Genomic DNA, 13,189 nt, shown 5'->3' on the forward strand with positions numbered 1-13,189 from the left:
TTGCTATCTAATTTACTTAATTAGTGTATAATTTCCTTTCCTTTCCTTTCTTCCAATCACTCTCTAACTCACCTATTTATTTAATAATTAAATCTATTTAATTAAAAAAAAACTACCATCTCCCCTATCGAACCTGTTGCCCAGATCCCACCACCCCAACAACCTACTTCCATTGTCGACCGACCCTCCTTTTCCTCCTTATCCCTGCCAGCGACCACTTTAAGTAAGCAATTTTCAATTTTTGGCTTTAATTAATTAGCTCAAACACTGCACGCTCAAATCAAGTCCAAATCAATTGTAATTTGCTTCTAATACAAATTACCCTAGCATCACATACATACATAATCAAAGCCAAAATAAATATCAATTGCAAGCAAGATGCACAAAATTTAAAAACCCCACATTGATTTTTATTTTTAGGGTTTTCGAACAAAATAATCGCAAAATTTAAGCAAACTATAAGATAAAATCGAAGTAAAAATACATTGATTGTGTGGGAAAACTTGATTTGAAGCTTCCAAGAAGATCCTAGCTTAGCAAATTTTGGTAATGTGTTTGAGAGTGTTTGAGGGACGTGGAGGATTATAAGTTCGAAGGGACGTGGAGGATTGCAGCGGGCTAGGGGCAAGGGAAAAAGGGGGGTCGGCCAACAGTGAAGGTGGGTCGCCGGGGATGAGGAGTTCTAGGCGGCATGGGAGAGGAGGGTTGCTGCAAGGGAAGGGGAAAGGGTGGGGGTGGTTGTGTGGGGTGATGGTTTTTGTTTTTTATTTTTTAAAATTAATTTAATTATTAAATAGTCAAGTTGAAGGTAATTAGAATAAATCTGATGTTAATTAAGTGAATTATAGGAACTTGGTTGTCTTCAGCAAAAATTAAAAAAAACTTTACAATTTTTTTTTTGGTTAGGGGGGGGTGTAAAATTGTGCATCTAAAAGTTTTTTTTTTTTTTTTTTTTTTTTTTTTTTTTTTTTTTTTTTTTTTTTTTTTTTTTTTTACAAATGTTCCTTCCAATTATGTCAACCTCTTATTCATATTTTAACATCATCCGTCCCATTTTTTGTGACACAAATTATTGTTGTTTATTCTCTTATTATTGATCTCTCTCTTTTTTTTAAAAAGCAAAAGTATCTACATAAATGGTTCCCTTTTAAGTTTTTGACTTTTGTTGCTATAGTAATTGAGTAGTCCAAAAACAACGGAGAGAGTAAGAAATTATATAAATTAAACTTAATATTTTAACATTTCTAAGTGTCTGTCGAATTGTAACAAGTAAGAGTTTGAATTTTTTTTTTTCCCCCTTTCAAAATAAAAAATTTATTTTGTGAAAAAAAAAAATAGACGTGGATGTACTTATGGAGTTATGGAGGTTTGCAATGTGTGTGGGATAGGTATACTGGATAACGATAGTAGATTGAGACTAGAGCCTGGAAGATTGGAAGGGGATGCACAAAGAATCAATTAGTGGGACCAAAGTAAATTTAGCAACATGAGAGTATGAGACTAATAAAAAATATATATATATATATATTTTTTAAGTGTAACACTTGAATTTTTTGCATAATTTATTATTTATTTTATAATGATTTGACTTAAATTTTTAAGATTTAAAAATCGAATACTTATATATGTTTAAATTATAATATAGTACAGTTACAAATATTAATAATTAAGGGTGCGTATGTATTGACAAATTAAATATGTCCAGTCAAAGTGTTGCGTTATAAAAAAACTGTATAAGAACATTAATGACATTTCACATGGAAATGCATGTAAACTTACAAGGAAAGTGGACTGAAACTATATGGCACGCTACTACGCTAGTAAGAAAGATGGAATTTTTTTTGTTTAATTTTATGCATATTAGGTATATACTTTGAATTGAATAGTATAAATATGTTTAGAAACTTCATTCTTCAAAGCATAGCATTATTGTATATTTGTATAACCGACCCTTCACAATAGTACGGAGTACCTTATACTAAGCATTTTATAAAACAAATCTTTTGATTTTTGAATCATGTTTTATCAAATCTCCCTCTCATCGCAAACCAAATCTTGCATGCCTTATCAAGAGTTGATGCATTGTAGAGTCACCAACCCAAGGTAGTTCATTTATCTCATGATTTTGTCATTCACAATAATATATACTACTTACTACTTAGATTTAATTTGTGTAATATGATTGATTTTAGCAGAGATTGTAGAATCTAAGAAAAGCATGTACTTGTGCTTATGAAAAATAGTGCATATATTAGATCAAGGTGTTGTAGCTCAAAATTGTTAAATTAATAAATACTTCTTTGGCTGACCTTTAACACTATGTGTTTATAGATAGATTAGTTGTTTCTAATTGAAAATTAAAAAAAAAAAAAAAAAAAAAAAAGGTGAGAATTTAGAGAGCTTATCTTCCTCAAGAGCAAGAATTTCATAAAAGACATGAGAAATTAATTACTCATATCAATACTAGGGCTTGGCTAATAATATGGTCTTAGTGAGCCAAGGCCCAAGTGTCATGTTAATTTTACATTATATTAGAAGAACACTTAAAAAAGAGATGCCAACGAGTTTTAGTTTTAACTTTTATGTGACTATCTTTGATTGTACAACTGATTGCATATTTATATGGTACATATAATGTAATTAAGATATCTAACTACTTATTTTCTTAATAAGAAATTAAGTAAAAATAACTTCTATTGTATTGTGTACATCCTCCGATTTGAGGTTGTGGAGTAATGATATTCTTACAATAAATTTTACAAGGCTTATTTGTGTCGTGACACAACAAATATGTCAAGGCACGACAATTTGAGAGATTTTCTGTTTTTCTGCTCTAGTCGGATAATTAACATTTTTCTTAGGTTGTTAAAAATTAATTTCATGGCATATGATCTTCTATTAATCCCATGTTCAAATGTGCAGCTTTCTATTAAAATCAAAAAGCGCCAAGCATGGCAAGGGTGGCTACAAGAAACGTCACGGTAATTTATCTATCTTGTCATTTTTGTTAGAATTGATAATTTTATTTATTACTTAATTAATTTGTAGATAATAATAATAATATGTTACTGGTACGAATTCATTCAATTGCAGCAACAATCACAAACTTGTGGACTAAAGTACCCCGCAATACCAATATGGAAAATTTACGTGACAATTATTTGTTTCCAGAGGTACAGACTGCTTTATTATCACTCTTATAGAAAAATACTTTGTACTTTGGGTTTGTACTTTGGGTGTGTTCTGATGAACAACTATTACATGTATACATAATTTCTTTTCTTTATTTATTTATTATTATTATTTTTTTTATCTTTGTGGTTTAAGGATCGAATACTACAGATAAATCGAACATTTAATGTTTGAGCAAAGAGCAAGATTAGCGCAGTTTTATCTAAAGACCTTCTTCTTATACATGCTACGTCAGCTTTCCTATAACATATACAAGTAATGAAGTAATAGTTTCAAGCCTTCTTCTAACTCAATCAAAATTATCACTTCACCCCCCAAATTAATTTAAAATATATTTAATTATTTATTTTAATTTTTTTGTATGCCAATAGTTGTATTTCAATCACAAATTGATTCTTAACTCGATCAAGACTCCATTTAAAACTTTACCAAGACTTTTCTACTTTAATGCTACAATACAAACCTTTTTTTTTTGTTAAGTCCAAAAAGTTAGTATAACACGTACTAAGTCATTTCATGTCGGCAAATAATCTAAATTTTAAGACAAAGGGATAATCTGCTCTAAAACTTTAAAATAAAGTCATTTATCTTAGTCATGTTTGGTTTAGCAAATAATCGAGTTTTGACCACGTTTACTCACCACAAGTTGATCATGAAAGCATCGGCTTATTGACATCCCTTATCTGGTTGTTGATACATAAAATAGATATGCATGCGAGAGATGGAGCATATAAAGAAGTATCCCCATGCAAAATTGATTAGACTCGGAGTAGGCGACACAACTCAACCTATTCCGTACACTATTTCTTCAGTAATGTCTCAGGTAATTATATTCCAAGTATATAGCGTTTCAGTCATTGTACTACTCCCTCCGTTTCTTTATTAATGTCCACCGAAGTAGTAATTAATTACCACAAAATTTTCTAATTATGTTAATAGTTTTTATGTTATGATTGCTAATATGGTTCATATTATTACATTAAACATATGCTATACGAGTATAGGTTTGTGTTTTTTACATTAAACGTACACAATTTTCATTGAGTAACTTTAGCGTGAAACTGGACTTATAGTGAGTCCAATATATCTAAAATTAATAATCTAATATCTAACATTAATAATTTAGTATCTTATATTAATAATCTACATGAGAAATCTAATGTCTGACATTAATTATCTAATAATCTAATATCGGATATTAGATTATATATTGAACTCACTATGAGTCCCACTCATCCAATTTTTTTCCATTTTCATAACACATAAAATTAATTTTCTTATTTCAGTATGCACAAGATTTAGCAACAACTGAAGGTTATAGTGGCTACGGAGCAGAACAAGGCAATACGGTACTTATTTTTTTCAATTAGTGTTTAGATTATGATACATGTAAATCATATGATAAATCATCTTTTCAATTTTTTTTTTTTTTTTCCACTAGAAATAATATCAATTATGATTGGACATATATGACAGGAGTTGAAGAAGGCAATTGCTGAAACGTTTTATAAAAATACTGGTATTACGAGTGATGAAATTTTCGTATCGGATGGAGCACAATGTGACATATCTAGGCTACAGGTATTCAATATACTACGTTGTACAATACTTCATAAGTGTGGAATCCAGTTTGGCCGGCTAAGATCATGAAGATTTTCTTAAGATTAAATTCTATCTACATCACTACACTGTGGTTCTTAATTAAAAAGAAAAAGAAAGAAAAAAAAAAGCTTATTACTCCATGTTTTCTTAACTTATTGAACAAATTGTTTCTTGATTGATACATATCATTGACTCTGCCTTTTTGTTGCTGATGGTGATATAGATGCTGTTGGGATCCAATATAAGTGTAGCCGTACAAGACCCTACATTTCCGGTAACTGTTTTCTAACATGATTTATCATTTAAAATGACGATCCAATTATTACTATTAGCTTGTGCATAGCTTTATTTATTTATTTATTTATTGGGTTTAAAGAGTCACAAGAGCAGGGTAAAAATCAATCGCAGGTCCCTTAAAATTAAACCGGAAGAGAAGCTATAACCATTTGAGCTATCCACACTGTCTGTGTATAGCCTTATATAAAAGATAAAGTTATTAAGAGCAAATATAAGAAAGGTCATTTATTATCTTATTACTTGTCTTGCTTGCTTGCAACATGCACACAAATAGCGTTAATTAAGGATTTAGCTCGCATAAGTAGAATTTAAATGTATTGTTTAGCATTTTACAGCTCATTATTTGTTAGAATTTAAATGGATTGTTATAGGGGTTATTTTAAGTGGTCACACGGTGTGCCTGGCCGCACACAAGACGAGCTGATATTAATTATGGTATACATGATTATTATATCTCTAACTCTATTTTGTGGACCAGGCCTATGTGGATTCAAGTGTAATAATGGGCCAAGCAGGCAATTATCAAGAAAGAACTGGGAAGTACAATAGCATAGTGTACATGAGTTGTGGACCTGATAACAATTTCTTTCCTGATTTAAACAACACCCCAAGAACAAATGTCATTTTCTTTTGCTCTCCTAATAATCCAACAGGCTATGCTGCCTCTAGAAAAGAATTAGAGCAGCTTGTTGATTTTGCAAAGAATAATGGCTCAATCATCATTTATGATTCTGCTTATGCTACTTATATCATGGATGATAGCCCTCGATCGATCTTCGAAATACCCGGTGCTAATGAGGTTTGTTTATATTACTCTCTTTATTTTAAATTTTTTTGGTTCCTTTCAGAGGTGACAAATAGAATGTTCGGTTTAAGTCAAAATATATAATAGTCCATGTATGTAAAATAATTCATTGGAAGTCCATCCTATGGAAATGTGGTCTATAGGTTGGGTAAAATCTAGTTAAACCGAATTTTGGTCTATTATCAAGAAAAATATTGATTTTTCTATCAAACTAATTTTTAGATATGGTCAATTTTTTTTTATTTACGTTATAAATGAACGTTGTCAAATTTGGACTTTGGAATACAATTTATGTGAAAGGAAAATGTATCAATTTATAGTCATGATAATTGTAGGAACTATCTATTTGACAATTGGGTCAATTTTGATTTAGGCCAAAATCAGATTATCTAGTGTTGAGTACAATTTTGTATAAGACCGAGTCAATATTATTATTGCTACTTGCTTTTGCACATAATCAATTTAAATTGAGATTAGACTATATTTGATGTACAACTAATTATAAAATTATTCAAATATCTTTGTTAAACAAACCATTTATATTAGAGAGTTGTTTACAAATAACTTTATAAATTGATGTCATGTTTATTTTGAATTGACTAATTTTAGAAAGATGATGTTATTAATGCAGGTTGCAATAGAAGTATCTTCTTTCTCAAAGTTTGCTGGATTTACAGGAGTTAGATTAGGATGGACAGTAGTTCCTAAAAATCTATGCTATTCAAATGGCTTCCCTGTTATCCATGATTATAATCGTATCGTATGCACTTGTTTTAATGGTGCCTCTAACGTTGCTCAAGCTGGTGGACTAGCTTGCCTTTCTCCTCATGGTTACAAGGTTTCATCACGTCCTTATTTTTTTTTTAATTTAATTAAATTATACGAGTTTTCAACCATCAGTTTAGACTTTTAGTTGATCGAGTTGGCCTCTTGACATGATATAACATCGAGCCTGACAAGATGATCACATATTGATTTAAATTAAACTTACGTACTAACACCTTTTATTTCTAATGCAGGCCTTACGCTCTACAATCAATTATTACATGAACAATGCGGAAATGATGGTAGAATTATTTACATCATTCGGATTAAAAGTGTATGGTGGTAGAAATGCACCATATCTATGGGTACATTTTCCAGGCTCGAAATCATGGGACATATTCAATGAGATACTTGAGAAAACACATATATTAACAATTCCAGGCAGAGGATTCGGTTACAAAGGTGAAGAGTTCATTCGAATTAGCGCCTTTGCTCCGAAAGAAGCTATATATGAAGCATCTATGAGACTGAAGAACCATTTTCATGACACTAGTGATCGATATGTCCTCCAATGTTAATGTATATATGTCTTTATGACCCGGATAAAACTTTAACTAATTTGGATATTACAATAGCTTTCCAATAATCACATAGCATTTATAATGTAATAAAATGTGAAAAGATGCTTTTAGCATAAATTAATAATAAATAACAATAATAATAAGAACAATATCCATCTCATTTATCTCATTTGCAAATGAGATTCCTTATATTATAATACTATTATGTGAGATTTATTTATTTATTATTATTATTATTATTATTATTATTATTATTATTATTTTGACAAAGAGTACTAATAAAGAAATACAAAAAAACAAAGACACCAAACTACACTACACAAAAACACTAAAGAGACATTTGGGAGCAAACTTTATTCGAGCCAAGTTGGAGTTCTTGAAGTCCATACTAGGCCCGCGATCACGCTTTGCACCCACACGATCCACCTGCAACCTGCAATTGAGCTAGGTTGATCCACCAAAGAACCTTTTGTCCTTAATCGAGATTTATTCTCCATAATTTGATGTATTGATAATAATACCTCAATACCTCATATATAAGACTAACGGTGTGTTTGGATTGAAGGAAATAGAGGGGAAGGAAGGAAAGGGAAATGGAGAGATGAGGCATCTTTCATTTGGATAACAAATGAGAGAGGAAGGGAATGAAGGGGAGAGAAATGGAGGGATTAAATTATAGGAAATTGATCCATCTAACAATGGAGAGATTTGAAAGGAAAACTCACAATTCTTCCCTCCCCTCCTCTTCTCCTCCTTCCCCTTCTTTTCCTTCCCTTTCTTTATCCAAACACAATGTAAGTCTAATTTATAGGAGCTTTGACCGATTTATCACCTTGTTAAACATGAGTTGTATATTAAATGACAAATTTGTAAATAAAAAAAATAAAAAAAAACTATTCATGGTAAAATCGTTAATATCATTAACAGTTTTACCATGAACAATTTTTTTTTACACTGTTTATCGTATAATCTCTAATGGTGTTAGCAGTTCTAGGTACCATGAATATTGCAAAAACAAAAAAAAAAAATAAATAAAATAAAATGTTCATGGTAAAACACTTTTTTTTTATTTGATGGAGGAACAAGCCAAGGCAACAAAGAAAAAGGAAAACAAAGAAAACTACAAACTAAAACAAGAAGATAAATCTACCTAAGGAGGGATCAGGCGGGGAATAGCCACACCCCTAGAATCCTCCTCTAAAATACGGCCAAGCTCTATCGGAACATTATAAATATACTCTAGGGGAGAGTCATGAAAAACTCCGCGGTTGGCCAACCAATCCGCCGCTCTGTTTCCTTCTCTAAATACGTGAGCAACCTTCACTGACCATCTCGAATCATTAAATAGCTGTTGACAGTATGTAATGTCATGGATGTTCTCTCCTCTTGGGACGTCTTTCTTGCTTAAGGCTTGAATACAAGCAATATTATCCATCTGCACTTCAAGCTTCATTCTCAATCTGTAGGTTGCGGGCTAATTCCAGCCCTCTTGTCAAGGCCATTATTTCAGCTCGGAAGGTTGTGCTATAACCAAAGTTCGAATGGAACGCTGCAACAAATGTGCCATTGTAATCACTGATAATAGCTCCCCCTCCTGATGGCCCTGGGCATCCTTTCACCGCTCCATCACAAATAAGAGTATACCAGCTATAGTCTGGTGCTTGCCAAGCCACGAAAATCTGGTTCTTCCTGCACTACAAAAATAAAAGCTTTTTAGCAACTAAGTTTGGCAACAAAATTTTAAATCGTTGCTAAATAAGAACGAATATAATTTTTTTCATTGCCTAATTAAAAGCGATATTTTATGCTTTAGTTTTTTAATTATTAATGGCTACATGTTTTTGATTTGTTGTTGTTTAAAACAAAATGTCTTACTAGCGTTACTAGATGACATCATATTTTTCACTTGTTGCCATATAGTAACAAATTATGGCAACAAATATTTTATTTGTATTGATTTAGAAACAAACAAAAGCAATGAATTTTTGAATTGTTGCCATTAGAAACAAGTCGTCTAAACTATTGTTGCTAAATGATACGTATTTTTTAATTTGTTGCCATTGGAAACAAGTTGTGTTACATTTTGTTGTTAATTTTTATGTAGGCCACTTTTTGCTTTTATGTATAAAATTATTTGAAGACACTCTTCTTATTATTTGTTGCTCTAATGACATCAAATAGAGACGGATTTCAATTTCATCTCTAATTTAGAGACGCATTTTTTATTTTGTCCTTAATTTAGAGACAAAATTTTCAATTTCGTCTCTAATATTTCGTTCACTTATTATAAATTATATGCATAGAAGTAAACAATTAGTACTTGGTATAGTTGGTAAGAGATTCATCATGTGACTTCGAGGTCACAAGTTCGACTCCTACCAACTGCGGTTCTTGAGATTGGGGATTCAAAGAGTCTTACATGCAAGCAAAGTCGAGCCGACTTGACCAGACCTGAGTGAGATTTCAGATTGGTAAAGAACAGGATCGGGTTGAACCGAATTGCTAATTGGGATTGGGTTTTTGTCTCGTAGTGTTGATAGCAACCAATATTTATGATTTGTTGCTATTTTTATGAACCAACTTTAATAAGTTGTTGCTATTTTTAGGAACCAACATTAATAATTTGTTGCTATTTTAGGAACTAACATTAATATTCTGTTGCTAATTTCAGCAATGACCAATGGTAATCTGTTGCCAAATTTGGCAACGAATGGACGAAAAACAGCAACAATTATGGAAACTATATTAAAATTGATGCAATATTGCAACAAAAGTGGTTTGCAACTGGTAGCCAAAATCTCATGGCAACAAGCCTTTTAGGAACAACAAATTTTCGTTTACAACCCGTTGCTAAATAGAGTTAGCAAGGAATTTTTGGTGAATAGCAACAAATTTTAGTTGATGCTATATTGATTTAATTTTGTAGTGCTAATAGCAGCTCCTTGAGCTTCTCCTAGAACCCCTCTTAATGCTCTCCTTGCTTCCTCGTATCGAACCTGTAAAAAGGCTACGAAATCAATGGGTAATTCCTCCCTTCTATTGAAGGTGAAACAGTTCCTCCACCTCCAAATCCACCAAAGAGCTATACCAAAGTATGTTACCCAACTCTCTTCGTCATTATGATCCAGGTTTTTCATATATTATACAATCCATTCCTTAATATTGCCTTGAAAGAATTGATTGCTTATCGAGGGAGGGAGGGTTTTCCTCCAAACAACCTTTGCGGATGGACAATCTCGAAGGATATGTAGAGTACTTTCCTCTTTTGCACCACAAATATAACATTTCGGATCATCAGTGAGTTTTCTTTTGAATCTATTTAAATTTCCAAGTAGCCTATCATGGCATGCTAGCCATAAGAATGCTCGGATACGTTGTTGTACTAGAGCTTTCCACACAATATCCCAACATTCATCATCGATAACATCAGTTTGGTGGCGCATGATACTCATAACTGAACGAATGGTGAATTTCCCTTTATCCCCATCTTTCCAATATACCAAATCACCCAAACTAGAGTCTTTTCTTACCTCATGATTCTAGATTTTTTTAAGTGTAATATCATCAAGGTATGGGCAAAAAATATTCCACCTCCATCCAATTTCTTCTTTCATATTTGATCATGAACTGATACTTTCGCTATTTCTTCTGGGATTGGTTGTGTGGCCAGCTCTTTCAAAGGTTGGTTAGTGCACCATCTATGCTCCCAGAACAACGTACTTGTACCATTCCCTATTGCTGTGCGAACACCTTCCTTGATGAATTTGGCATTTTTCGTTATTCCACTCTAAATGTTGGACATTCCAGCCTTTGGCTTAAACATCTCCATGTCACAAAACATCTCCAGAGCATCTCGATAACACTTTCATCACATTGATTCCAAAAGTTGAAAATCCAGAATTAGCTTCTCAATTCTGCCCAATTGGGCTATGTAATGTAGCCTATAAAATAATCACCAAGGTCTAGAACCAAATAAGGGTTCGGGGATGAAGGTACAAATCCAACCTAAAAGAGATTGAACCTATTTTGGGTGTTTTTGTCCCTCGGGAGAGTTACAAGACGAAGACTGATCCGACGGGAGTTGTACCTGCAAGACAATTGGAGACACCGGTTGGTTGGTGCTCCGCCTCCGACGAACAAGTTAGTAACTTGAAGGGAGAGAAAAAGGTGCGGAAATTTAGGTGGGTATCTGCTCGGATTCCAAGCTCACATGTCTCTATCACAGGGACTTTATGTAATAAATGGTAAAACGTGCCCTCAAAAAGAGGGACATCTCCCTATTTATAGGGTCCTTGGGATTTGTGCCCCTGATTAGGTCACTGAACCCTAATTATTGGTGGGCCGCGCCGCTTTGCGGGTTTCTCGAGATTTGGGCATGAAGGACGCCATTTTCCCCCTAATTTCTAGAGTGACACGTGTCAGGCAGGGATTGGTCCACTTTGGGCCATCCTGAGGCTGACACGTGTCATCCCCTGATTGGACCACGTGGCGGGGTAAAATTACCCTAAACATTTGCCCCTCACAGATGTGACGTGGCACACCACGTGGCATCTGTGACACGTGTTACGCTCCGATTGGTGGTAATTTTACCATCAAAGAGTAACCGTTCACCTTCCGAGTGAATTATGGAAATGCCCCCGTATTTACCCTCTATATATAGCCGTTTACCCTCATAATTTTGTACGTTCACAAAAATTTTCTAGAGAGAGAACTTTGAGAGAGAAGAAGTCATCCGTTTGAGTCAGGCGCAAGCAAGGAAGCTCGTACTCCATCAACCCAGCCGGACCCGTCTGTCTTCAGATATCAAATCCAAAGGTACCGTCTCTACCTCTCTCAACTCTTTTTCTTGTTTCACCGCTTGTACATATTTCTTGCAATAAATGGATGCATCACCAACACACACGGCACAACCTAGGTTAGTGTCCAACCGGTCACCTGGGACGGCTGAGTCTAGGACTGGGAGTGCCGTCTCGGGGTGTTGGGACCACCCTTTGCCTTGGATTCCGACCATTTATGTGTCTGTGCAGGACACAATGGCTCGGACTATGCAGACGACCACCAATCTGAACTACAGAAGCGAAGGCTCAGGCGGCCAAACGCCTGAGGGAGAAACGTCTGGTCAGGGAGGCCAGACGGCTCTGGAGAGATCCCCTCCGCGCGCCCCTTCAGCTACCGCAGATTCCTTTCTGGAAGAGTGCGACCAAGGCGGCGATGAGGCCGCCTCAGCCCCTTTGACCCAAAATGAGGAGGAGACGAAGAGCGACAACTCCGCCTCCACCTCTGAGAGCAGCGACGATTTACCCCCGCTTGAGGATAGCGAGGAAGAGGAGAGGAAGAAGTGGAACGAGAAGGACGATCCCTTCAACATCCACGTCTCCGCTAAGGACCAGATCCAAATGGAGGAGAGCTTAAAAAACTTTACGCAGACGCACCCGTTAGGAGACGGGTATAGAATAAGAGTGCCGCCCGAGAACGGCACCATCGCCTGGGAGGATGATCAGGAGAATGCCAACAGCTACTTTGGCTGTTATGAGGCGGCGTTCAAGGCTGGTCTTCATTTCCCCTTCAACAGGCGGTGAAGGCAATATTGAGAGGCTACGGCCTCGGAGTCTGGCAACTTACCCCCAACTCTTGGACAAACATTTTGGGGTATGTTGCCGCCTGCGAGTTCCAGGGGCTCAACCCCGGCTGGGAGGCTTTTGCTAGTATGCACTATCTTAGCGGAAGCCCGGGCGGCTGGAGGGCGTGGTACACTCTAACCACGCATCCCCAATACATGATGACCTTGGACAAGGTCTCCAAATTCGACGGCTGGAAGCACAGGTTCTTCCTGATGTCCGCTCCCAGCAGGCGGGAGAATTATGAATTCCGCCAGTACAATAAGAAGCCCGACTTGATGGGCCGGAAGTGCGCTCTTCCCCGGATCCCAGAGGAGGATTTTGACAAG

At 35.0% G+C, this 13,189-nt stretch overlaps 1 protein-coding gene across 1 annotated transcript; it reads left to right on the plus strand.

The window, feature by feature from the left end:
* The first annotated feature begins 1,904 nt into the window (after nucleotides 1–1,904).
* On the plus strand, nucleotides 1,905–7,399 carry LOC145637954 (aminotransferase ALD1, chloroplastic-like). Its single transcript, XM_081688946.1, has 10 exons — nucleotides 1,905–2,103; nucleotides 2,923–2,981; nucleotides 3,094–3,173; nucleotides 3,899–4,015; nucleotides 4,479–4,541; nucleotides 4,669–4,773; nucleotides 5,018–5,068; nucleotides 5,570–5,890; nucleotides 6,528–6,734; nucleotides 6,916–7,399. Exons 1-10 carry the CDS (start codon nucleotides 2,018–2,020, stop codon nucleotides 7,237–7,239), a joined length of 1,413 nt encoding a protein of 470 aa, XP_081545072.1. The 5' UTR covers nucleotides 1,905–2,017; the 3' UTR covers nucleotides 7,240–7,399.
* The last annotated feature ends 5,790 nt before the right edge of the window (nucleotides 7,400–13,189 follow it).

The sequence above is a fragment of the Chenopodium album genome, chromosome 7 (genome assembly GCF_948465745.1).
Source record: "Chenopodium album chromosome 7, dcCheAlbu1.1, whole genome shotgun sequence".
NCBI lineage: Eukaryota > Viridiplantae > Streptophyta > Magnoliopsida > Caryophyllales > Amaranthaceae > Chenopodium > Chenopodium album.

Bases quoted from the DNA above. Each gene is read 5' to 3' on its own strand.
- LOC145637954 (XM_081688946.1), top strand. From the start codon at position 2,018: ATGTTTTATCAAATCTCCCTCTCATCGCAAACCAAATCTTGCATGCCT. The intron at 2,982-3,093 runs GTAATTTATCTA...ATTCAATTGCAG, and splicing joins TGGCTACAAGAAACGTCACG to CAACAATCACAAACTTGTGG. The intron at 5,891-6,527 runs GTTTGTTTATAT...TTATTAATGCAG, and splicing joins AAATACCCGGTGCTAATGAG to GTTGCAATAGAAGTATCTTC.